At 44.1% G+C, this 25,893-nt stretch overlaps 4 protein-coding genes across 5 annotated transcripts; 1 reads left to right on the top strand and 3 right to left on the bottom strand.

The window, feature by feature from the left end:
• Positions 1-10,068: 10,068 nt before the first annotated feature.
• Positions 10,069-11,789, bottom strand: LOC131264033 (uncharacterized). Its single transcript, XM_058266322.1, has 2 exons — positions 11,772-11,789; positions 10,069-11,459 (listed from the first exon to the last, which is right to left on the bottom strand). The coding sequence occupies exons 1-2, from the start codon at positions 11,787-11,789 to the stop codon at positions 10,182-10,184; spliced, it is 1,296 nt and encodes a 431-aa protein (XP_058122305.1). The 3' UTR covers positions 10,069-10,181.
• Positions 11,790-12,877: 1,088 nt separating this feature from the next.
• Positions 12,878-15,757, bottom strand: LOC131267279 (upstream-binding factor 1-like protein 1). 2 transcript variants are annotated; one of them, XM_058270118.1, is made up of 7 exons: positions 15,431-15,757; positions 14,949-15,361; positions 14,754-14,875; positions 13,831-14,673; positions 13,705-13,767; positions 13,555-13,626; positions 12,878-13,476 (listed from the first exon to the last, which is right to left on the bottom strand). In XM_058270118.1, exons 1-7 carry the CDS (start codon positions 15,495-15,497, stop codon positions 13,119-13,121), a joined length of 1,938 nt encoding a protein of 645 aa, XP_058126101.1. In that variant the 5' UTR covers positions 15,498-15,757; the 3' UTR covers positions 12,878-13,118. The 2 variants fall into 2 exon arrangements, with proteins under 2 accessions (XP_058126101.1, XP_058126102.1); XM_058270119.1 differs by having other exon boundaries at positions 13,705-13,764.
• A 368-nt stretch (positions 15,758-16,125) lies between these two features.
• On the top strand, positions 16,126-16,959 carry LOC131263797 (ATPase inhibitor mai-2, mitochondrial-like). The gene is made up of 3 exons (XM_058266055.1): positions 16,126-16,250; positions 16,471-16,606; positions 16,698-16,959. The coding sequence occupies exons 1-3, from the start codon at positions 16,201-16,203 to the stop codon at positions 16,824-16,826; spliced, it is 315 nt and encodes a 104-aa protein (XP_058122038.1). The 5' UTR covers positions 16,126-16,200; the 3' UTR covers positions 16,827-16,959.
• Positions 16,960-24,502: 7,543 nt separating this feature from the next.
• On the bottom strand, positions 24,503-24,865 carry LOC131265494 (vitelline membrane protein Vm26Ab-like). Its single transcript, XM_058267766.1, has one exon. It carries the CDS (start codon positions 24,863-24,865, stop codon positions 24,503-24,505), a length of 363 nt encoding a protein of 120 aa, XP_058123749.1.
• Positions 24,866-25,893: the final 1,028 nt, after the last annotated feature.

Genomic DNA, 25,893 nt, shown 5'->3' with positions numbered 1-25,893 from the left:
AAGGCTGAGCATAGGCCACGCATGCCGCTGCTGGTGATGCTAATGTAGCTGCGTTCGTCGGGCTCGTACGAACTAATTTTTCCGGCGCACACAGACGTTGGCGCACCATACGCGTTGCAGGCGCTTCGGGACTGGAAACGGGCGACTGGGTACCGGTGGGTCTGAAGCCGTTTTTATGATAACTTGAGCAATTTTTTCGCTTCACCAACCACCAAGCAGCATCCAACATTTCGGGCCCAAGCGAAAGGAAGGCATAGCGTGGTTTGCAGCACGGCTAACGAATGTCTTCGGTCTTTTTTTCCCCTCCCGCATTAGGGTCATTCATAAATGCCATTCTATATGCACCACGATCGCGCAAGATGCTGGACCGGGCCGAGGTTCGCTCGCACACCTAGAAACTGCATCCAGCTCCGCACAACATTTGACCGCGCACACCGTGACCGGGTGCAACGGATGGATCTCCGGTGGCTTCCAAAAATGGGACAAGATCAATCGATCGATTTTGAGACTGTTTTCCTTTTCGTTCCTTCGCTTCAATCAAATCTTTGAAAATTAAAAAAATACAACCGAAGCCTTATTCGGGGGGACCTTCGCACTGCAGTCTTGTGCGAGATGGAGGCCACACGGGGCTCGGCCGGAGCTCGCCTTGTGCCTGGGAGAGGAAAAATTAAACGGCACCTTTTGTAGCGTCTTAAGGGAAGGTCTCGGTGGCGCATCCGTTGTCGCTGCTTGGGGAAGGCAGCTTGGGCCGCTCGAGGGAGTGGATAGAGAACAATGCCCCAATTGGCTTCGAAAGGCGCGTGAATGGTTAATTTATTTTGATGGCTTTTCATCACCCGACTGACCGCGACGGCATGATGTGCAAGAAATGGTCAAGTTCAGGCCCTTTCGGGCGTTATGATTTCTGCGAAAGTTTGTTCGAGCTAAATTTAACGCAGAATATGACTGCATATGCGTACAAAAGTAGCTGGTAATAACTCCGAGATCACGAGAATTATTGTTCAATTTTTTTACTATAGTTGCAATTGTAGCATTTAAAATACTATTTGATGATATTTTAAATAAAATATCAGTTTATACACTTTAGATCAGGTGCAATTTATTAAATTAAGACAAAATTTATTCGTCAAAGACGAAAAACCAACAATAAATACATGTGACGCATGAATTTGAGATAAAGTCGAAAACCCTTTTGTAGTTCCAAAAGTTGTGAATAAATTCATTGCTCGCAGCACTCGTTTCAGGTAACCAAGAAATTGCGAAAGTGCAGTAAATAAACTAAAATTTTCAAACTTAAATTTTAATGTGTATATAAAATATGAGAAACATTGATAACCTGAAAAATTTAAATTTTGTTGTTGTTTGTCGTTGTTTCTAAGGAGATAAAACGCTTACAGTTTGTAGGGAAGTGGCTCTAAATAACAAACTCTACGAGGAGCTGAAAAAATAGCTTCTTCTGTTAACTATAACTTTCTTCTGTACTAAAAGAATGTATTTTCATTTGTAAAATTTGCGAAAAATTTGATATTTGAGATATCATCCTTGCTTCGTTTTGGAATTGTTTGAAAATAGTCAGGAAAATAGGCAACCAGGTGAAATATAAACAGAAAACAGACAGAGTGGAGAAAATGTCTAACACGAGATCAATGAATTGTGGGAGTATAATATGAGTTCATTCAGTTGTTGAAGCAGAGAAGACATCAAGAGATGGGCAAAGAATAAAAAAATCAACAAAAACAAACAGTATTTTTAAAGGTAATTTTAAAACGAAGTATAATAAATCACGTTTGATAATAGTATTCCAACACGCAATGGCGATCTCTGGAGACGTGCTCAAATTACTTTTTGTATGATTTTCCATCACACTTAAGCGCGTGAAAATAGGGACAAAAGAAACAACGTAGAAACTCCCAAGAAGCACTTAGAGTGTGTTTCAGCGGGCTTTCGGATTGCGTAAAGATTGCCAGAAGTGTCGAGCACGTTTCGATTAGTCCGACCTCCCAGCGGCACCCGCAGTCCGAACACTTGTTAGTAAATCGCCCACTATCAATCATGCCGCTCCATTCAGAATTCCTCGGCGAAAGATCAGACCTTCATTAGGGTAGCCTTACATCATCGCGTGATCTAATGATCGCCGGCGGGTGACCCATCCTTCTTCTTGCCGTGCCGCCCGAGAACGAACCATGCACCGAACCGAAATGGAACCATTCAGCGCCACCGGACCGGGTCCGGTCCATCTGCATCTGCATCTGCTCTCTGCACGGCTCCCAACAACGTGCGGCTCGCCGAGATGCCGTAATGAACACACGAAACTCATCGACCGATCGGCGCGTGACGTACGACGTTTCTTTGTTTTCGTGTGTCTCATGCTCGGCCTGATTCGACCTTCGCTGCGGGTTGGAAAGCCGCTCCTTCCGCCAGCCTCCGACCGAGAATCGAACGCTCTTCCGCGGCCATAAGTGGAAAATGCTTTTAGTGTTGCTGCCGGTTTCCGGTAGAATTTTCCCATTTCCGCAACTGCAACGACGGTCGGTTCCCATGGGCAACATAAATTGAGCTATTACGAACCAGTTACGCACATTTCAATTGTATGTTCTCATTCTGTCCATTTCCGAAATTAAAAGACCATCGTCCTAATGAAAAGAGAATTTTAAAAACCATGAGAAAAATCGTTTAATTGTCAAGTTCGTTTGCCTTGGAAATTTATCACTATAACGTTCACATAAAAATAAGGATTTACATGTTGATTTTCCACCTTCCAACCGGAAAAGCCTTACCGAGGCACCAACCGACGATCATAAGCCCTCCCAAACTCCCAGAAATAAAAGCTCCTCGTCTACCACTCGCCGCCACGGCAGGCGCAGAGAGTGGGAATGCCGTTCACATTATTTCTGCAGTTGAAATAATTGGTCATAACTTCTCTAGGTCAATGCGTGGCGTTTGTCAAGGCCACCGAGGCGCCCAGCGCGGAGATCTCACACGCAGCCAGCCGCCGGTGGCGCAAGGTACAACCTTCCCTTCGCATAGCGCCCTCGCTCATCGCCGGCGTCGTCGCACTGTCGGGCGGAAAACATATAATTTACATCCGTCGGAAACCCTGTACCATTGACCAGCGTCAGAGGGGGAGTTGAGGAAAGGGGGCACCACCGGAGATCGCGGAGAGAAGGGGTAGTGAAATCATTAGACGTAACAACGAAACGGGTCGGAAAACGAGAGTGAACACGAAAATATGCAGCCCGACCTCTGTTTGTTAGCCGGCTTCGAAACTGGGTTAAATTTATGTACCGACATTACAATTTGCCATGTTTGTTGTTTGCTTTGATTTTCAGCTGCTGCTGCTGAGGTGCGCGCACCACAAAATGTCTCCTTCAAGCGAGGGTTAATCACGGCAATAAAAGTAATGGTGAGCACCGTTTTTGAGCCACGATGACAGGCGCTTGGGAAAAAGGTAAACGCTAGTTCCCGTCTTCTTCGCGCCCGCTCAATGTTTCTTTCACTTGGCAGGGAAATTTCAACAAAACCAGATTTTTTTAAAACTCGTGTGAAGCTCACATATTTTCCAATTTTTGAAGAGTAGTTGATTCCTCGATTTTAATTGCCTTCTACACTAGCTAAAAATGTGTAAGCATCGACAGCAATGTTTTATGAGAGAAAAATTACTTTTGAGACTTTTAATTATGTCTTCTTGTATCCTTATTGCAACTATAAAATATATTACCAGTTGTTCCATAAATACCGGTTAGATCCATAGATTTGCATCGATTTCTTATTTTACGCATTGACACTTTATTTCTTGATATTTTTAAATACGAAATGTTGTAACAGTTGTAAGAATACGTACTCTGTAACGAGTGCTGATTTTTCTATTTGAGATTTTTCATCGCTAATATTTTTACTTAACATTCCCTCTCGCACTCGAATTAACATTACTATGCATGTTGAAAATTACAACATGGGTTATACTTTATAGAGCGAGATAATTCCGAAAAACCGGTAGCAATTCGATCCACGGATCATTAACGAAGCCAACATAGATATAAACGCGTGTCTTTCCACGTAATTGGTTTGTCGTGCGTTCGTTCGGTGAGCGGACCCGCAAACGAGGTAATTCGTGGTGCTATATGGGATGAATTATTCCGCGTAAATTAACTGAAATGGCACCGTCGATCTCTAAAGGACGCGTATTTAAATAGCGTGTGCAACATATGTTTCAAAACCCTGACTCCATAAACATTGTAACGACGCCTCAGTTAAATGGACCACCTTACGGACCATTTGAAGGAGCAAAAAAGCAGGAAAATATAGTTCAACGCCACGAGCTGGGTCGCCGAAAAATGCAAAAATCCACCCAATTGAAAGTAATTGAAACAATTTCGCAGGTCTAATACAAACACGCCGTGTCTCCTGTGCGAAATGGTGTCAACCCGGGCTCGGGACAGGGTTCAAACGTGAAGGTGTGAACGAAATGACGAAACACCGGGCGTGTGAAAACGGAGTCTCGGAACTCCGACATGGCGTATGCGCCAAACGTAGACTGAACTTAACGCAATGCGCGTCGTTGACAATGGCGTTTAATGACGCTTATCGGAGATCGTGCGAGATAGCAGCGCAAAGCGTATTGCAAACCGTTGCGATCGCACCGAACGGCATCGAAACTGCGGCTTCCAAAGCGAAACAACAATAAAGTCGTGCGCAACGACAAGCGACGAACCCGCAAATACGGCGCTCTGTCACCCGCGAGCGGTAGCACGTGGATCGGCACGTTTTTCGTGGGGGAATTCCCATTTACCGTTCGCATTATTTGTGCCATAAAAATATCCTATGGAAGGGAATTAATACCGAAAATTGTTAATTGAATGATTAAAATCAACTCAATAAACTTCTTCAGTCCACTTTTCGCAAATCGGTGTGCCGTTAATTTGTTTCAATTTTCCCTCGTTTGACGATCCGTCCAGAGTGCAGTATCATCGTCGGTGATAAATGGGTGGAACGTCTGCATGATGGATCTATCGTCGGCATCAACTAAGCCTCCTTGTTGGACCCCTCTTCCATTCCTCTCGAATCGATTGCATGCAGCTGGGCACGGTGTTGAGAAAATGCATTTATAATTTTATTTTCATTACACATCTCATCCACCGGGCCAACCGAACGGACAACCGTACATCGTACTGCGCAGTTCCAGCAGGCCACCGGGAGCGAAGGAAGTGCAACGCGAACCGGGCGCGTCTACAAATGTTGCACCAGCAGCCAGAATGTGTCACCTCATGCCTACGTACGGTTGAACTTTACGCCCATCCTTACCGTCCATCTCCTGCTGGGCCGGCATTTGGTATGCAGCACGCCGAACGCATCAAAACATGCAAGTTTTCCAGCACTCCGGTGCGCTGTTTGTCAGCGAGTGGGTTGATTTTTGCTGGCGGGTGGCGTTGGGTGGGTTGTAGTAATTAATTTACATAACATACTGACCGACTGGAACGCTTGGCAACACGATAACCCACCCGGTTGGGAGTGGTGGAAAATTGGGAAAACGAAACCGTCGGGAATCGCTGATTGTGAGCGGCATAATTCCAGGCACATCTGTGCACCCGTTTCGTTTGTACAATGTCCTCGCCCGTAATCTCGACAACGATCGATCCGGCGCTTCGACGGAGCCGCAAGGTGTTTGTCCATTCCGAACAGTGTGTTCTCCCGATGGGACCGGCCTTTTGTGCCCGACAGCCTTGGCCAGAAAGGTTGCGAAATCCTCCATTCCCGCTCTGTGGAATGATTTACCGTGAGAGTTGGTTTTGAATGAAGCATAACGATAAGACAGGCGACGAATGGGCATTCCCCGTTGATCATTGGCAGATGGTTGAATTATGAGGTATTGAGTAAATGATTTATGATAGTTCTGCTTTCTTATACCTGTTTCTACGAAAGCAACTTTGATAACAAAAATAAATGCAATCTTGAAACTAGAGATTTTCAACCCAAGTGAATCACAAATGAGTTTATATTCGTGATAGCTATAAAAATGTCAAATTTCAGAAATATTAAACTGATAGGTTTGAAATGTATTGGTGCTAAGTATTTTAAATGAGAAATGGTTCCAATTAATAATGCTCAAATGAGTCCCACTAACATACATAGGATTCTAACGTTTTAATCATGTTATCATGATTCAAAATAATGATTGCTACAATTGCCTAAAGAATTCGTCTAAAATTCTATTTATGATATTTTTCAAAGAAGTTACAAAAATAACATGAAAAAACTAGTATCATTTTCTACTTAAAAGATAATGATCAACAAGGTATCAAATTACCTAAATGTTCATGAAGTTTTATGGCAATTTAAAACTCAAACCACTTGAACGAGATATTCAAAATAGTCATTAAAAATTTCAAAGACACGTCCCTGACCCGTTTAGACCAATAAGTTGGGCATGATTTGGATCAATGTTACAACAGCAGACTCAACGTCACCGACTTTCGCCACGTTTTACAACAAAGCTGGTTCAGGTTCTATTGTTTCACTCGCGACACACGGACATTGTCCCATTGAGTCCACGGGATTACCATCACCGTTTGGGTGTTGGCGATTGGCTAAAAACCGGTCAACACTCGGGTGTGACCTGCATCATTTTGGCAACCGGTAAACCGGGCCCAACAGCCAAGCGATTATCTAACGAACGAGAAATAAAAATAAACACATTAAACACTCGTTCGCAAACGTTCGGGGTGGTTTTTCACAGATAAATAATAACCGTCGGCTGTGGCACTACTTACCCAGGCTTCTTACACCTCGTTGACCCAAAAGCTTCGCGGGGCCTGCGGGAGAGCGACAGCAAACCGGCCACCGAGGCTTTTCTCCAGCTTTCCCAACCAATGGTGTCATAAACGGTGAAGAATCCCATCTCGCGCGCTCGGGTGCACCAACGGATACCAACGGTAACTTGGTCAAGATGGACCGGAGACGAGTGGTTATGGATCGTTTCGGTGTGCGTTTATTAACCGATTGGCTAACGTCACCGTCCAATTTTGAGAGACCAATAATCGGTACTAATTAAAATCGCTTCTTTTCAATTAATTCATAACGTCTTATTTATAGCTTGGTCTCTTCGAACCGTTTCTCCCCGTATCAAAATCTTCCACAACCAATTCATTCGGTTGCTCCAAACATTGATCCGATCTGGGACTGTCCTGTCGTCCGATTTTCCCACCTTATGCCGGCCCCGGAGCGTCTCCTTCCTTCACCTTTTATCTACAGTGCGCCCCGGTCCGCTTGGGCTTACATAATGTTCAAGTGGCTCGCGGCTTATGTTGAGCCGTTTGGCGTCATTGTTAAGAGTGTTTTTAAATTTTGTTTTGCATCGATGTATCTGGTTTGCCGTCCGTCCCCTCCACGTTGTTATAGTGGGTTCATTCTTTCGTTGTGGGTCGCACGCGCCCTTCACCTAGTGCGACGCCGCGGTCCATCCTCCCGATGTTTTTTTGGTTTTTCCACTCCAAAAGCTTTCCTTTACCTCGTCGGACTTTGGCTTTTTTGTTTCAATCCGGTTTCCCTTTCTGCTTGATTTGCATTGTTTGTTTTTGTAGTCACCTGCAAGATTTGCAAACGGAATGGAACAAACACAAAAAAAAACGGTTTGCCACTCGCATGGAACGCGGCCAGGAGATCGTTCAGTTGATCTTCACCCAATTTACACAGCTGAATTATGATGATGCATCGCCACATTGGGTCAATCAATCAAAAATGGGAGGCCCACGGGGCGGGCGCCACAAGGAGTATGCTGCTCAGGAGGCGGAGTTGTTCGCTGTGACGAATTTGTGTGTCGCTTGTGAGAACACCGAAAAAACTAACCCTGAAAGCTATTAGTGGCCGAAGCCAACACCGGTGGCAGTAGCTGTCACGCATATTTTATCAGCCAAAACGGTCTCCGGGTAAAACGAGACGTCGGGTCGTAAAAGGTTAATCGTCGGTTTTCAGATTGATGTCTCAATACGATATTATTCGGCTAACAAGCAGAACCGATTAGTGTAAACGAGAAAAGAATAAGGTTGCTCATTTAGCAAAATTGGCAGCATGAACTATGAACGTAACCTATCATAGACTACAAAACTTGTATCATTCTCTAATTTTTTCACCACCCCAAGTAATTTCCCGAACAGTGCAATGAGGAAAAACCTCTTTTGTATATTAAGTAATACAGAACAAAATCTATGTTTTGAAACATGTTGTGAGGGAAACGTATGTTTGACGCAGCATTGATTTTTTCGATTATAAAATTATATTTTTGCCACAGAAGCATTAAAACATATGGCAGAAACATTAAATATATACAGCAAGATATTTTAATAGTCTGAAAAGCTATAAGTTTCATTTGAGTTAATGTACAATGATATTAACCAAAAAACAACCAAAATTAAATACTGATCACTTATGTTTCTTATGTATTAGCATTACTAAGAATAACGCATGTCGGGAATGTCGTATACTGAACATAAAAAGAAAAATCTTTTGCAATATTCTCAAATATATAAATTATATAAAGTACGGCGCAGAAAGTGAACGTCAACAAACACGTGTTTACTTTTCACGTGCACTACAAAACCATAATGTGCAACAAAACGCAAAGGTACCCGGAAGGCATCCCAAAACATAAATAAACAAGAAGTACGTATGACGTCGAACGACAATGCAAACCCGTGTGGCAATAATGGCCCCTTCCAGATCATTAATCACCCCCGTAATAAACGTTAAGGTGCACTTATTTATGAGCTCATAATATAAACGCCACGCTCTTTCGCATGGTGATCATCGTTCGCGCGAATTGTGCATTTCAAAAAATGCATCGGCACGCTTTGCACGATCGTCGTGTGTCAATCGGTGAATGCAACCCCCGGCGTCTCCACCGCCACCTCCGCAATCAATCGAGCGTTAAAACAAACATGGAAATTAAGTTCGAAAAAAGCTCCACGTGTGTGCCCACCGGGCTCGAAGGGTCGAATGGGGAGTTTGCCCCCCGGCGAGGAGCAGATATGTTTCCACTTTCATAATCGCCATTCCCAGCCTATGTAGCTACACTTTTTTTCCGTTTTCGTTCAAGCCTATCTGGATGCCCTGCGGCATCAGATGTCGGTCACGGAGTCACGGCTTGTCGGGGAATCTGTCCCCCGCTAGTTTGCATCTTGAGCACGGTGAGGGGTGGTTGGCGGGCGGTGCGGACTCCCGGTTTCATTGACGCGTTCGAGGGTGACCGTGAGCGACTTGTGGCGAAGGAAACGGCGTCCGATGGCTGCCGATCCGAACCGGAAACACCTTGCCATTCGCGCAATCGGTTACGATTCCGACGAATTCATTCACAGAAATCGCAGCATAACTGGTTTTTGCATCCGTTGGGGCTGGTGGCGGAGTTGTGGAGGGGAATTGATTCAAGCCGAACGACCTCTTCGTCGTCTTTTTTCTCGCATCGAGAATCAAAACCATTCGATTGACCCACTAAAACACATCGGCACAATTTTTGAGTGCATTCAAAGATCATGCAAATAATTCCGGATAAAAATCGTGCTGTCTTCAATATAAAGCTATCCAATCTTTACTTATGACGTACAAAAAATCAGGTTCATGTATCGATGTGAACATATTAAACTATGCAGAGAATTTACCAGTCCCTGGAAAAACTATCTATAATGATAGATACAAAATTAAATGAGGTTACTATTTTTTTAAATCTAATCAATCCGAATAAAATTGGAAAGAGAGATTTGGTTTATCCATGAATCTTCTCTTTTAATGAGGACATTGCCATTATCGCACAGAATATCCAATATTAAAAAACATTCTACATCATTTCAAATGATTCTTATATTTAGATTTCTTTAAAAATGTTAAAGCCCTAATACATCTTTCAGTTTATTCTCCGCCTAACAAAGTGAAATAGGTTAGGTAAGACTGTTTGGACATGTTTTTCGGTTTTGTTTTACATACCAGGACGTATTTATTTTATTGTAGTGAATAAATGAAAACTATGATATGCTATACAATAGTTTTTAGGAATCACTCATATTTATTGCAATGCACACAAGGATAATGGTATTTATAAAAACTTTTCTTCGCAAACTTTCTTGGGTTCAAGCAACTTAATTGACTTTTAAACTGGTTTCACTGAACAAGCATTAAATTTTGCTCGTAAGCGCATTCTACCATCCATGGTGATGCAAATGGTGTTTGTGCTTGTTGAACGTTTTTTCGAACGAAATGGTTTTCGTGAACGTGGCTCCACCATGTCCTCCGTGACCCCCACCTCCGCCGTGGCTTCCTCCGTAACCACCTCCGACGCTGCCCCCTGCTCCGTGGCCACCAGCTCCGTGGCCACCTCCTCCGTGGCCGCCATCTCCTCCATAGCCACCGCCTACAGCAGGACCGCGGTGCCCTCCGTCGTATCCTCCACCGTAGCCGGCCCCGCCAGCGCCAGCACTCGCATGTGCAGTCGCCGTCGCAGTCGCAGTGGCACCGGCATTACCACCACCGTATCCAGCTCCACCCGCGTATCCACCACCGGTATTGCCACCAACCGGAACCTCCTTCACAACCGTCACCGGGACCTGCTTCTCGATGTACACCGGGTACGGCCGATCGACCGGAACAGCGACCGGCTTCTCGACCACGATCGTGCGCGTCGGTTGAGGTGCCTCGTGGTGTTTGGTGATGGTGATCTGCTTCGTGAAACCGCCACCCGTCTGATGCTGGTGATGACCACCGGCGGAAGGATATCCCTGCGATGGACTTTGATGGGATCCACCGCCGAGGGAACCACCTCCGGCATGAGCACCTGCGTTGGCGCCAGCGTTAGCAAAGCTGTTCGAATAACCGTTCGACGAACCGGCTCCCTGGTGTCCAGAATTGCCCGGTGGCGTTAAATGATCCGCCGGCGTGTGTACGTTGTGACCTCCGGAGCCTCCGAACGATGCCTGTTGACCGTGTCCGCCCTGTCCCCCATGCGATCCTTGGTTGCCGTAGCTCGAATACTCTCCCTGACCACCATGTCCGCTTCCACCACCACCGGCACTGGCACTAGCACTTGCACTTGCACTGGCAAAGGCACCACTTGAGGAGTGTCCTCCACCGCCACCTCCATGACTCGATGGTCCCGAATGAATCGGTCCTCCAGAGCCGCCTCCAGAGTATCCTCCTCCAGTATGACCACCCGATGAGCCACCGTAGCCTCCACCGGTGGAACCACCGTAGCCTCCGCCGGTGGAACCACCGTGTCCACCACCATGACCCGCTCCATAGCCACCATCAGATCCTCCACCGCCTCCGAACAGGCCACCGCCGAACGAGAGTCCGAAGCTTCCACCGCCCAATGACACACCGCCACCTCCACCGCCATGGCCACCGTCACTCTCCGAGCTGAGTACGATCTTTTTCTTAAACAGCGTGGCTCTGGTGAGCGAAACGCTCAGCAACGCCACGATCTGAAATAAAATTGACGAAGAAAGTGAAACGAAAATTATGGAAATTACATTACGCACATTCGAGTTGCCTGTATTTAGGGGCAACACACTTTATGTTTTCTTATGTTTCACTTTATGTTTTTTCTTTTTCGATAAATACAGATTTTCAATTGTATTTATGAAGTTTTAAATAGATTTAAAACCCCTGCATGACATTTTTTGAAAACCATTTTGGTTTATGAAGGATGCAGTTTACACTTAGGCTCTTGTTAGCATTTCACGAAGTATATTTTAACTGAGATTTTTTCTACCCTATCTACACATCACACTTACCATAATTTGCTTAAACATTGTCCACTTTTTAACAACTGCACGCCGCAAACCCAACCGAACCATTGAGCGATAGCGCCCTTAGAGCGCACCTTTATAAGCCGGTCCGGTGCATACTCAGACACGCTCAGGCGATCAGAACAATCGTGGCCACCGACGCCATGTAATTACCATATAAATAGAAGACGCATCTCACGAATTCGCCCGGTTCCACCTGTTCCCAGTGGGATATTCCAGCTTTGCCGGAAGATTTCTGTAAATCAAACAGGACTGGTTTTCTCCCGCCAAGTAGGTGCACCATCGAAAACGAAAGTGCTCCGATGTGTAAGTCGGCTGGATGGAAGGTTAGGCTTCGCAGAATGCCCGATGACGACTGCAACAGTTGGTTCGTATTCACGTATTTGCGTATTCTTTCCACGTGAATCCAGACCCCGGGGTGGTCATGATGATCAGCCGGATAGATTATTGATGAACAGACACTCAGGTAAGGTATTCCGGAATCTTTAAACATTCATCCCATCCCGGTTTACGGCGAAGGGAACATAGTCACGAGCGTAATATAGCACGCCTCAAGGGTTTTGCAAATAAATCGATTAAGGTTGCTGGGAAGGCCCGTGAATGTTTGCTTTTTCAACCGATTTCTCACTAGAATAGAAAGACTATTTTTTCGCGATTCGTTTTTTGAGCATTCTCATTCTTTTATAACTTATGCATGTCGTTGTTTTTCCGGGAAGATTGGGGTATCTAACTACTCGTCGATAAATGCCCTACAAAGACATGGGATGCATTCTCACATAGGTGCGTAATCAATTCTTTACTCTTTGTACTGCAATGATTACCAAACACTCGGATAAGTCAAGTAGTTACTTATTTTATTTATCTCTTCGGGTTTGTCGTTTATCATAGACAATCAGAGCAACGTTCGGTTCATACAGTGCAATATGTAATCAGTAGAAAAATGTCTTGTTGGATTTTAAGAAATCCGAAAGAGTTCTTTGCAGAGAGAAATAGAAAAGGATAAGTAATATGCCAAACGAGTGCTTCTGGCATCCAAACAACGTAAACATATTTCTAAGCAACTGCTTGTCGGCTGATAATAATTTTGAAAGTGAAACTTAACTAAAACTTGATACTCATACATGAACACTATTATTGGCGTATAGAGTACACCCAGATGTTTGCAATGATTTAGCAAATTGTATTACATTTGCCTCTAGTATTGTAAACACTTCTAACCAATGAATAATTCTATTAAAAAACATGACCCGCACAGGATTAGATTTCTAAGGCAAAGACGTCACTTCTCTTTTCGGTGTACTAGGAAGCACGAAGAATTCTGGGCACATGCTTTCAATATTCATCGCTATCGTCCTCACTGCTGTCGCTCGGCGGTTCCTGTTTGGTGGTGTTCTTCTTAGCAGGACTTTTTTTTTTCGGCACCGATTCTGTCTCCTCCTCTTCAGTCTCCCCTTCGTCCGCACTGGAACCGTTCTTGACAAATTCTTTCAGATGTGTGACGTAGGCCTTCACTTCCGACTTCGGTAGGTGATCTAGGAACTTTTTTAGATCGACCATGTATTTCTTTTGAGCGGCTCTCATTTCTTCCTCGATCATTTTTTTACGCTGGGCGGACAGCTTCTCAAAAGATTCTTTGTGTTTCCCCGCCTTACCAAAGTAGTGGAATTTTTTGTAATATTTCATTATGTCTCTGTGGAAAGCGAGAAACGGAGTTGGTTTGGTTAATATTCTATGATCAGTAGTCAAATTATAGCACTAGAATTCATACTTTGGTGGACGTTTAGGTTCTTTTACGGCAAATCGGTTTAGGTTGGATCCATTTTCGCCAGTTCCCCGGTCCCTATAAAAGTGAAATAAACAGGATGGTTTACGATTTTATACTAATTCAGTCCTTTCTTCTGCAGTAGTTGTAACTTACGAATCCACCCCATTGCTCGATTCTTTCTCCTTTTTCGGCTTCTTTTTGCCCTGCTTGTAGCTGCTAAATATTGAATGGAATGGTAAATCTCACATTGACCCCTGACTGAAAAATTAAATGACTCACCTGTCCGATTCGGAATCGACAACTGGAGTTTCTGATTTCTTCTTCTTTTTTGAGGCTGTTGTCGATGCATCCGGCTCATCTAGTTTGTGCTTTGGTGCAGGACTCTTAAGAATTGATTTCAATGGCTTGGACGCAACGGGACTAGGGGGTGGAAGTTCAGCGGAAGTGACTTTTTTGCTCGATTTCTTCTTGCGAGGCTCTATTTCGTTCGTAGTCGACTCGGCAAGAGGCAAGTCGCCCAGCTCGTTGGTCCCACTGCATCCAGTCAGATCTCCTCCATCGTATTTGAGCTTTTCCTCTTTTTCCATCGTAGTTTGCAAGTACAGCTGCAGCAAATCTATTTCTGGTTGCTTTTCATGCGCCGGTAGTTTGTCGATGTATGCACGGTATTTACGGACGAACTCGCCCTGCGCGCGCCGCAATTCCAACTCCAGTTCCAGTTTCCTAATCTTCGGTAGCGCTCGAAACTCCGCCATCGCGCTCTTGCGCCAGGCTTGTGGAGTAATAGATGTATTTCTCACGGCGTGTTTTTTCAAATAATATTCGCAGGTCGAGCGAGGAACAATTTCCGGCTTTCCGTGTGCTATGTCAAGCAAATCTTTTTCCGATTTGGTAAGTTTCGACTGTTCGCTGCTGTACGCTTCACGAATAAATTTGACCTTTTGCTCAAAGTCGATGCTTTCCCATTGCTTTTTCATATCGGCATTGGACACGTTTAGCCCCTCTAGTTTTTGTTGGTACACAAACAAGTTGTATGGGGTTACCTTGCTTGGTTTTTTCGGTACCTTATTCTTCGGTAACTTTCCAGTATTTTTTTTCGGAGTGGCATTTGGATTATCGATGCTGGAAAAAAGAAGAAAACGAACAAGAGAATTTAAAACCCATGTAAAACTGTAAGTTACGATGTTACCAAGCGCACTTACTAGAATTTTTCCAATTCTTTTTTGTACTGTTCTTTAGCCTGCTCGGCTAGTTGCTCGTATTTCTGTTTCTTTTTGTCGGATAGCTGCTTGAACTGCTCGGCAACCTTTCTGAAGACGTCATTCTACAAAGAAAGAATTCAAAGCATTGAAAATATTGACTATCCTTTGTCGTTGAAATTTTACCGGAACACTCACCGCTGTTAATTCAGGATTTTCTTGCTTGATTATACGTAGATTTGCTTTGACATAAAAGTTATATGCAGAAGGAGGAGCTTTGGGCTTTTTCGGAACACCAACTATGCTTTTCTTCGTTATATCATCCAGCATTTCTCCTAACGTACGATATTTTCGTACCTTTGCAATTAATTTGTACGTCACATCCTTCACCTCATCGGCAGAATGGTCGCCGAATGCCACCTTCGTCCAATCGATTGTTTTTATCCGAGAAGCGGCTTTTCTGTTATCAGAATTAGGCAGAACTGCGCGAATTTTCTGAAATAAATCATCGTAATCCGTATTCGTCCAATCAGATTTGCCCTCTGGCGCTTGCTGATCATCATCCGGATCGTCCGAATCGCTCACAACCTCCTCGTTTTCGTCGGAAGCCACTGTAAATAAAGCGTACAAATGAGTTAAACTTGCGTTACAGGTACAAGCTACGCAGCACAAGGCAATACCTCCTTCGAACTTTTTGGAAATTATGTCGTGCCGGTCGACGGCTACCGAAAGGGAACGTGGTCTCATTTTGTGATTATTGCTTTCAAATTTATACAGAACTGATTAATCCACCAACGCTAGAGTTACACAGGTTATGTTTTGCGTGGTTGTTTTCAGAAGTTTTATTTTGATGTACAGGTCCAAAACACGGAACAAATAGTTGAAAAAGAGCAACAAATGCTATTGAAATATACAACAAATTACATTTTTCACTTTTTATCACGGAAAATGCTGATATTTCTCATTAAAAACTAGTAACAGACGCCGACAATAATGCACGCCGCCAAAATGTGGTTTTGTCGTATGTCAAGTAGTCAAGGCGAATAGCACATGCCAGGTTGGTGCCAATGCTCTGGCGCGTCAGATTTTGACAGATAATATTGTATAGGATTTGACAAAAGGAGTGTGATTAATCACAAAATTTTGCCGTACGATTAAATCAAAATCGTTTGATTCTATCCGATAGTCGTGTCCGAATATCTGTTAACAAAATTTGATTTTAGAAAACCCAGAATTGAGGCTTCCATCTAGACAAAATAATTCAATTCATGTCAATGAGCAAGCCGCATCCATTTTACTGTGGCTGTCACAATGATGCCCTGAGCTTACCTCTTGATGTTTTCACCTTGGATCGACAGCAGTCTCAAACGTCAAAACAAGCCAGTCATTGCAGTTTCTGCTTTTCAACAGTTTCGTTTCGACGGCAAGACTTTCACAAGTGCACTTAAAAATGCAATCTCTTCGTAAAACAACCACCTGGATGATTCCTTCTGGAATGAGGTAATTTACATGGATTGTATTTCACGTGATCGGTGGCTTCTTAATATGTTGCTTAAAGTTAATATGTTGCATAAGCATTTTTTCTAAATGAAATTGGTACCTTTCGGAGAGGTGCTAATTAACCTGTGCACGTCTTATCGATACCGTTGCAATGGCGAGGATTGCTTATCTTCTTTTCGATAAAGATGCTCATCGTATTAACGTTTTGTTACCGTTCTAGAATCGCTCGCATGAGCGCTGGAGAGGCGGGCAGCGGAGCTGGTAAAGGTGGCGGCGGCGGTGGATCGATTCGTGATGCCGGTGGTTCTTTCGGCAAAATGGAGGTTGCACATGAAGAAGAATACTTCTACAAGCAGGTACGTCCGACAAATGCACACCTTTCAAACATCGGTGATCCATAGATCGACAATTTATTTACGTGATTTCGTTGTTCCTTTCAACTTTTAGCGTCAGGAACAACTGGCTAAGTTGAAGAAACAGGCCATCAATCAGGCAGATTTTCATGCCGAATCGATCAAACATCACGAAGAAGCAATTGCACGCCATAAGAAGGCGATCGACGAGCTGAAGAAGTAATTTGTCTCGTCCAGAGTTGTGTCTTTTACGTTTCAGTACTTACTTGGGTAAACATTTGTGTCTAGGCGGGATCACTATCGGCGACGGGATTTATGTTTCCAGATGTGTCAATAAAGTAGAGAAGTTTTAGTAATATATGGTACACAATTATTGCCTTTTCACACGAAGGAAATTTATTCGTTAATCATAGGATATCTTCTGCGTTCTATTTATGCATCACCAAGGTATGGGAACTTATGTCAGTTAATTGAAATAGACATTGCTTGCTACTGTATATGATGAGCAACATGTTGCATGTTATTTGTGAATTGCTGTCTTCCATATAGCGACCAGAATAATTTTGTTTATTTATAGGACACTCCCTCCCTCTACAGTGTGTGAGAGGAGGGATGATACACTAGAGATTACATACCGAGATGGGAGGAAATTGCGTTTGTTTTATTTAAAGCCCTTTGGCACATGAAAAACAACAACGCTATATTTTTCTTCTCTTTAAGATGATTTTTTTTTTGTAGGACACAAATCAAATGCTTAACTTCCCATCTCAAATGTGCTCAATGTTGAGCTTTCCTCCCCTAGGAGCTGCACCTTAAAATTTTTTGTGAGGACAAATTAATTACTGCCAAAAATTGCCATGGAAATCTCCAGGGAGTCCTGAATACCAGGGTCAAAATTTGGTTAGGGGATAAAATCTTGCAACCGTCATTTTCGTGGCGTAATTGGTGTTCGGACATGCGACAGGAATTAATTAAATTTACCTTTCTTCTTAACGCACGTTCACACTATGTAGTTTGTAGCTCATAAAGGTTTCGGAAGAGGTTTCCGAAAGATTAATTATCCATCGTAGCTTCTATTACTGATGATGGTAACTAATAGTTTGTACAGTGTGATCATTCAAATTTTCACTTTTATTTTCCGTAACATTAGTTTTTGCTTCTTGTGAATGTTGGCACACCAAACTAGACTTGTGCTGTTAACACTGAATCATTAAAGAAAACTGTATCAAGGCATCAATTTTCTGTATAAAAGGAAGCTGTAATAGTAAAACTACATTGATGTAGCGGCTCATGTGCATCAACCCTATTTTTTCCGATTTATTCAAGCACCGAGTTAGCACAACGCATTTCAATAAGAATTTATACTGTCGAATGCACGAAAACTTCCATAAAAACCCCCGATAGTGGTCGGAACCCAAGCCTCCCTCCTTCGATCGGGAAGGCCATCGGGTCGATTAGGTTTTCCTCTTCCTTGTGGCCTACTGGGGTTGGATGGATAGAATCCCAACGGTTATGCTTAGAACTACTCCCCCAGTTGAACTATCCTAGTTGCTGGTCGTCTGTGCAAAATTATGTCGAGAATGTGATGGTATTTAAATAACATTACCCCAACATTTGTCCCTTTTACACATTCACCCTTGGGTTTGTCTGCCTTCGCGAATGAATTGCCCAAGTAGAAGATTGTAGTTTTCCCGGTCCCGGACTGCTAGGGAATGTGCAAAGTTTTATAAGTCCTTCAGCTTTCTGCATGGGAATAACGAAAGCATTACACATATCCTGTCGGATCCCGGTTTGACAAAGTTATGTCGGGTAACAACTACGTCCCACTCTCCGGTTGCACGTGGATATGCGTTTTGCCGAACCACTTCGTACCTTCAGCGGAAACCACTTTGAGTCGTGATTAGTTCCAAATCACTACCGCCCTCAAAACCAAACCCGGCGAATGGCCCATTTTCATCAACTTTGTCGATATAAAACAAATTAAGTAATCGACGAGAGTCACGTCCCATCGGAGGAGGGTTTCAAAGTCCCGGCGTCTACGCGAGGGGTGCGAATTTGGAATCGCCCTCCGGAACTTTAACGGCGAAGGGCCCGATGGCGGTACACATTCGGGCGCATTTGTAGGCATGCGTTTTTTCTGACTTCCCTTACATTTTCATTTTCTTTCCGCACATTATTATGCCTGTTTATTGATTCTTCCCTGCAGGTCTGAGCGTGGGGAACGATCCCGGCTGCCGCTGGCTCGTGCCAAACTTCACTCGACTGTGTGTACAAATAGAGCCATAAACCCGCTCGGGCCGCGTTTAAACGTGACCAGGACCTTATCCGCCACCACGAGACCGAAATGTGGGCACGCCTGACCGAGAGGAACCTACGATAGGGGTGCCTTTAAACATTCAATCTAGTTGGTAGACCACGTGGGACGAAGTTTAATATTGGAAATATTGAAGAAGTAATTAAATTAATCCACCATTCAAGTGGAGGCGACAACGCTTGACAGTTCCAATCATATCTTACCTTTTTGCAACAAAATGTATCAGATCTTCCTTCTAATAATAATAATAGCAATAAAATTCTAGGGGTGGCTCTGAATGAATACCACAGTTGGCGCGTGCCGAATAGGTGGATTAATCTTGAAGTTACACAAAAATGGGAATTATGGTTCAATATCCTGCAAAACGAATATTTGAATCCTTAATTTTAAAACAATTAACATCACGGATCCTCGAGATGCCATCCTAATTTAAGGATTTTTTATTAACTTCTTATCTGGAACTCGAATGTTTCAAGAATAATCAGCATTTTATTAATCAAGAACACAATCGATTACGGTTAAGCTGGAAATTATAGGGCCATATATGAGCTTTAAATAAAAGTAAAAAAAAAGAAAAACTTGTCTATTTTAGATTATTTCAAAGTAATATGACGTAAGAATGATTCTATGCGGACAATACACACACACTATAATACATTTAGAAAGTTCTATACTACATTTCAAAATGAGTTTTCCAAATAATTAGCTTTTTTCAATCTTATACATATATACACAATACATGTAGCTGTTGGTGGGTTGTAAAAAGTTTACAACTGGTTATAATATTTTCCACCCAAAATGGACGACTCTCGCTGCACATCCTTATCATTAGCTCATTTTTGGATCTTTTTTCATTCAGACCGCAATAAACACCACAAGATCGTCTGCTGCAAGGTGGAGAAAATGGAAAAAAAAATCCGCCCACCAAACCCAGGGTGTGATTAAATTGACGAATGGCGCATCCCTCCGCAATGAAAATTGTTCCAAACATGAACATGGCACACCCGTTCAGGCGCGAAATGCAATAAAACGCAACACCCGCTAAGCCACATCGGCATGGATTACGTCATAATTTTTACCGAAAAGGTTACAGCGCCCTACCATTTATGCCACACATACGGTGGTGTCAATCTTTTATGCTCTTTTTCTGCTGCCAGGCTTTCGTTTCTTTGCCTGCCCTACATATTTCAACCCCGTTAAGCTTGAGCTGTTTGTTCTTTAATTTTGAATACTCAGAACTAATCGGCTGCATATTTAACAGAGATGTAACATTTACTTATAATCATGTTTAACTTATTGAAAACACTCTACTTTTTCAATAAAATAAAATTTACTAAATTTCTTTTCATCGCGTCTCTCAACAAACCAAACAGCAAAAGGCAATAAATTCGCCTGATTTAAAAATTCCGTCCCACAAATCTGACACCACTACTGCGTTTGACCTAAATTCGATGCAACACGAGCCGGCATCGTAATGGAGAAGAGAGGGAAATGTTAAAAAAAACCTCCCCCCAGGAAACCCATACGCACCCTCGTCGGTGAAAACTGTCTGGCTCAGGATACATCCCAAACGAGGCCCATTTGCGGTGGCCGATGAACGAACGAACGAACGACCGTGCACTTGCGAACCCATAAAATGAGGGGCCGCTTACGAGACTCCGTGTTTGGATTGGTACGCACGCACGCACGCACGTTCACATCCAACACTCGAACATTAATTTGACAAATGAGGAAAAATGGTCTGGTCTGGTCGGAATCCTTACACCTTGGTCCTTAAAGCCGACCGGGACGACCTGTGGCTAGGCCAGGATATAGTATTTCCTCATCAAATCGATATTTTTCTCCGAAAGGATAATCAACCGAGGAGCTGATCGATTCAGGGGGAAATCGTGCAAAAAGGGAGAAAAATAGAAACAAGACACACACAGGCATACAAACACATACCCCTTTTGCTAGTAATTCGATCATGATTGTAATGTAATCGTAAATTTATTACATTCGACCGAGAATGCTCCGGTTTCACGCCACGGGGATAGTGTTGTGGGTGTTGATCTCTCTTGTTGATTCTTTCACTACGAAGTTTCGTAGTTAAAAAAGGGCGCCGACGGCCGAACAGTGTGCGCGATGGGACCAGTAAACCGTTTATTAAAACCAGCCCTCCCCCAGGCGGGGTTCCGGAAGGCAAGCCGAGGAATTGGAAAGAAAAATAGGCACGCTTTCGCCACCGCGCCGACATCATTTAGCGTTTTGGTTTCATTTTACAATTAAGTTTCCCGCCGGCCCGCGTCCGGAAGGGTCTGATGGGATCCGTCCACAGAGTCCTTGGTGTGGCTTTGTATTGGAATCTAGGAGAGTCCCGGTACGTTCCCCATCCGTCGGCTAGACGACTCTGATAAATGGGCGAATCGGGCCGAGCCGATTCATGCTAGGTCAATGACCGAACTAGCCATTATCTGTGCATGCGGTTAGGCTTCTGCAATGGCGTTTTTCTCACTTGATACAATTTTCCTGAAGGGTTCTTTAAATAAGAAAAACCTCTTTAGCCCTTTCGAATTTTCAATTGTGTGCCTCGCACGCGTTACTCCTTCGTTTAATGGTCCGCGTACCAGTTGAGGACACTTTTTGCATCGTAAGGATGTGCTTTATGCTGTCCGCATGGAACGACACTCTCGATGTGCGATGATGGACGATGCGGTTGTGAACGCAATTTCCGCGCCGTTCGGGGCTTTGGCAGCAATAGGTTTTTAATGCAACCAACAGGACCAAGTAGAACCGAGGCATTGTGGGAAAATCGTACCTTTTTTTATTTTTTATTAAACTTGTTCTAAAGTTCAAACAAGCAAACATAATGATGATGATTTATTTCTTATTCAAGATTTTTATTTGTTTTCAATCAGTTTTTGAATGAAAATGATATTTGAAATCAATAAACGTTTTGTATTACGGCGGTATGTATGCAATTGACGATACACCTCAGTTATACTACCCTTGAGTTTTGAAAAAAACCTCTCAACAATAAAATGATAAAAGTTATTTTTTAACCACTTTCGGATGCAGGTACTTCCACAGTGATCAGAAGCTGTCTGTAGCAACGGGCAGGTCCTGGTACTATTTCGTCCGCCGGATTCCACTTGGCGTCCACCGGGACCTTTTAATCTCATTCCACCGGCAATAACCCGGTGCAATTATCAACCGACGCTAGAGACAGGACTTCCCCTTGAGTTCCATCCGTTCCTGCAGCGTCCTGTGGATGCACGCGAGCTTTCCCTTCCCACACATCATGGCAGCCACCTGCACGGGTATCCTGGTGGCCGCATTCCTGTCGGAAAAGCTTTCAACTCCTATCGTTCGGCGCGTTCTGGCAAGCTGTGACTCGTTCTTACGTTTTCTCGCCTCTGCTTTTCCTTATCTCCAACTGATTCATCATACAGTTTGCCATTGGTTGGGTCTCCTTATCGCTCGATTGAGCCACATTTTCTTTTGTATTTGGGTTTTCTTTCATGCTTATTTTATTTCGTTTTTCGTTGGAAAAGTATTACAAATTTTTTCGCCTTGAGTTATGAGATAGTCCATAACACTCGGGTTTTCTTATTCGGAGCGCATTCAATTCGACCGGTGTTCGTCAAGGTGGCCGGGCATGACAAAAAAAACGGACGGATCCGTATCCTGTGTACCCGGCCATTGTTTGCCGATGCCAAAGCCCAACGAAGCCATTCGTATCAATTTCCCCGCCATACTGGACGCCATTCCGATTGCACCGTTTCTGTCCGGATGCTGGGGGGACAGGAAACGGGAGTCCTGGGACGTGCCCGAAGGCTCAGTTTACCACCACCACTTCCGAGCGTCCGATGATGGGGCACATTTTCCCCCGGCACCTCGACGGATGCCAAGCGGAAACCGAACGAACGTGAGGGACAAAAGCACGGACAAACAAATAAGAAAAAAAAAACAAAACAAAATGGCAGCAAAAACGGGATGCTGTGTGTGTCGTCGGTGCGGTTTGATATCCGGTGGCATCCTCCAGCTGGTAGGGTACGTACCGTGCATAATTATGGATATGAATATTAAATATGAGAATTGTTGGCATTTCTTGCGGTTCTTTTCTACTCCATGGTCGGCCATACCGACTGCACTGCGTCCTCAAAGTACTTCTGGGGGTAAGGGTTTGGCTTGGGTTGCGTGAGGTGGACACGAAAGAATTTGCCACCCACAGCCGGTGTGCATGCTTCCAGATAACTCGATAAGATCGTGAGTAGGTTTTGCGAAAATAAAGGATAAAGAAAAGCGTTCCAGGAACGCACTGCCACACGAAACACCATCATAACCGGTTGGTCTCGAATGCTCTGCCGGTTGGTTTGGAGCAACCGGTGGAATCGCACAACTTTCCTCCTCCACAACAGAAGAAAAAGAGTTTGCGAAGCGAAAATATCGAAATAACTTGGTAAATTCCTCGTCCATCGCGTACGCTACCCGAATGATGATGGATGATGGAGCGACCTTTATATGAGGATCTAGCATTTGCATAACCTGGTGCCGGTAGCTCGAGGATGATGAAGGTAATCGTTTTCAATTCGAAAGATATGATGGACAGATCAATGAATTTTTCAACTGGTCGTCAGAACTTAGCAATTAAGGCTCAAAAAGTTTGGTACTTTTCTATTGTAACCTACATCCGACATAGACTCTTCCATTCTATTGACAATTATATATAAGCTATGAAATACGCATTTAATAAAAGAGAAAAACCTAAATATGAATAAACCTCATAAAAATCCATACATGCACTGGTTCGTAATTTCATCGGCCACTAAAAATGAATATGGCATAATAAATAGTGGCCGACAAGTAGGCATTTCGTATGAATCGAAAGCTATAACAAACGAACATAAAGTTGCATAAACACTCGCAATGATACTAAACTAAAGACTTCACCATAACCTTGAAAGAACATCTACAATGTAGGTTAAGAAGACACTCGACCGAAAGCATTTGCAAACAGCTAGCCGAATGCCATTTCCAATGGAATGTAGGACATCTACGAGATGCAGTGGTCCCTCGAAAGCCTAGCTTCCGACTCGAGAATTCAGGCATGAGCTCCTTCCTTGCATTCCCTGCAGCGACGTGACCATGGAAGTGGTCGGAAGCTTACCATTCAATTGCCACTGGTCAATTGTCCACTTTACTGCCTCACCGCCGGAAGTGGTGGGAGAAACACTCTTAGGAGCAGTTCTAGTTCTAATGGTTTTCTCGAGTGTACTTTTCCGCCTCCTACCATCACCGGGAGCGATGTAAATCTTGCACGCATGAATGGGTCGCCTTTGAAGTAGGACTATGGAAGGTAGGAGTATCAAGGATTCTATTCGTCAGAAAAGGCGAACCGGGTGCAATTTTGGTGGACAGTGGTGGACAATGTAGGGGTGCTGTTCCAGGGGGAAATATACTTTCCGGAATGATGGAGCGGGTCGTTCGGATGGAGGCGAAGGATATAATAACATCGGTTACGGACTACGGAATGACTTGCTGGGTAGTTATTATTATTGTAACAAAAACGGGTCGTGGTCAGAATGCGAGTGAATCACAGCCGCTTACAGGACGTACGGGTAGTAGGAAGCGTACGGGGACGCGGTGTAGGCAGCGGCCAGCGGGGCACTGTAGGCAGCGGCCACTGGGGCAGTGTAGGCAGCACCGAATGGGGCACTGTAGGCGGTGTAGGCGGCAGCAACAGGGGCGGTGTAGGCGGCGGCAACAGGGGCGGTGTAGGCAGCGGCCACCGGTGCGGTATAGGCGGCGGACACGACGGCCGGAGCAACTCCGTTGTAGTTCCTGGCGATCACCTGCGAGCTCTGGGCGGTCACGACGGCCGGAGCGGCCACAACAGCGGCCGTCAGCGGCTTACCAGCGGCACAACCGACGGCAATGGCGACGAACACGAACACTTTGGCGAACATTTTGAGTGGATTTGAAGTTTCGTTGGAAACGGTAGAGGTTAGGTGACTTAAACTGAACTGTTGTTCGATGCTGGAGGAAGATGGAACTGTGCCATTCGGTGTCAATCGGGGCTGCATTTATACTCGATTAATTGCAACCGAAAATCCGGCCAAAATATTACTACACCAAACACCGGCTGGTGGAAGGGTGGAACACCTCGTATCGCGGTCATCGAACGTCATTGGGACCCCCGTCGTCGACGAAAGGCCATGATATGAGGTTCATTTAACATTCCAACCTGGTCACGTCCCCGGCCGGCTCACACCGAACACGTCAAACGTGTGTCCGCGGCCCGGTTACGGCCTGAGGACAAGCACGCATCATTTTCGACAGATTTGTGCGTTCTGGAGTGTCGAAGTGTGGAGGCGTTGTTGCACAATTTCCAAACAGGACGGCCCTGTGTGAATGGCTATCAAATTCGGTATTTTTCTGTCAGCCCGTCGGTGTACTTGCATTGAAAGTGAATCGAAGCACCTGTTGCTGAGGCCTGAACGATGCTTCCAGCATGTTCTAGAGCCGTCGGGTTTACTTTGTAAACATGTTACTTATAGTATTACAATCTCTAGTCCAGAAGCTACATTCTAATGAATTTTGGAAATTTATTTGCTAAGCGTACATGATATGTAACGACTTACATTACTCGTGTTACGTGATTACTAGAATAAGTTATATCGACGACTTATCCCAATAAACTGTAAAAACCATGACCTCTACAGAACCAGTAGTAAAACATTACTTTTTGGCAAATTTGTTCCACATATTTAAACTTTTTGTTTCCTACATGATCTTATAAAAGGTAATAATCAACAAGCAAATAATTCGTTCCCGAACAGTTTTTCAAATGCCAACGAAAAGCGTAACTAAAAGGATTGTGCGCGAGAATTGTGTCCTCTCCGAGAGATTGTGTACTAAATTGTGCGTTTTAAAAAAACCATCATTATTTTACGTTCTGTTTTGATCGCATGTTCTCTACTTGCACGCCATGTGT

This window comes from Anopheles coustani, chromosome 2, assembly GCF_943734705.1.
Source record: "Anopheles coustani chromosome 2, idAnoCousDA_361_x.2, whole genome shotgun sequence".
NCBI classification, from domain to species: Eukaryota; Metazoa; Arthropoda; class Insecta; order Diptera; family Culicidae; genus Anopheles; species Anopheles coustani.
This window is presented reverse-complemented; position numbering and strand designations above follow the sequence as displayed.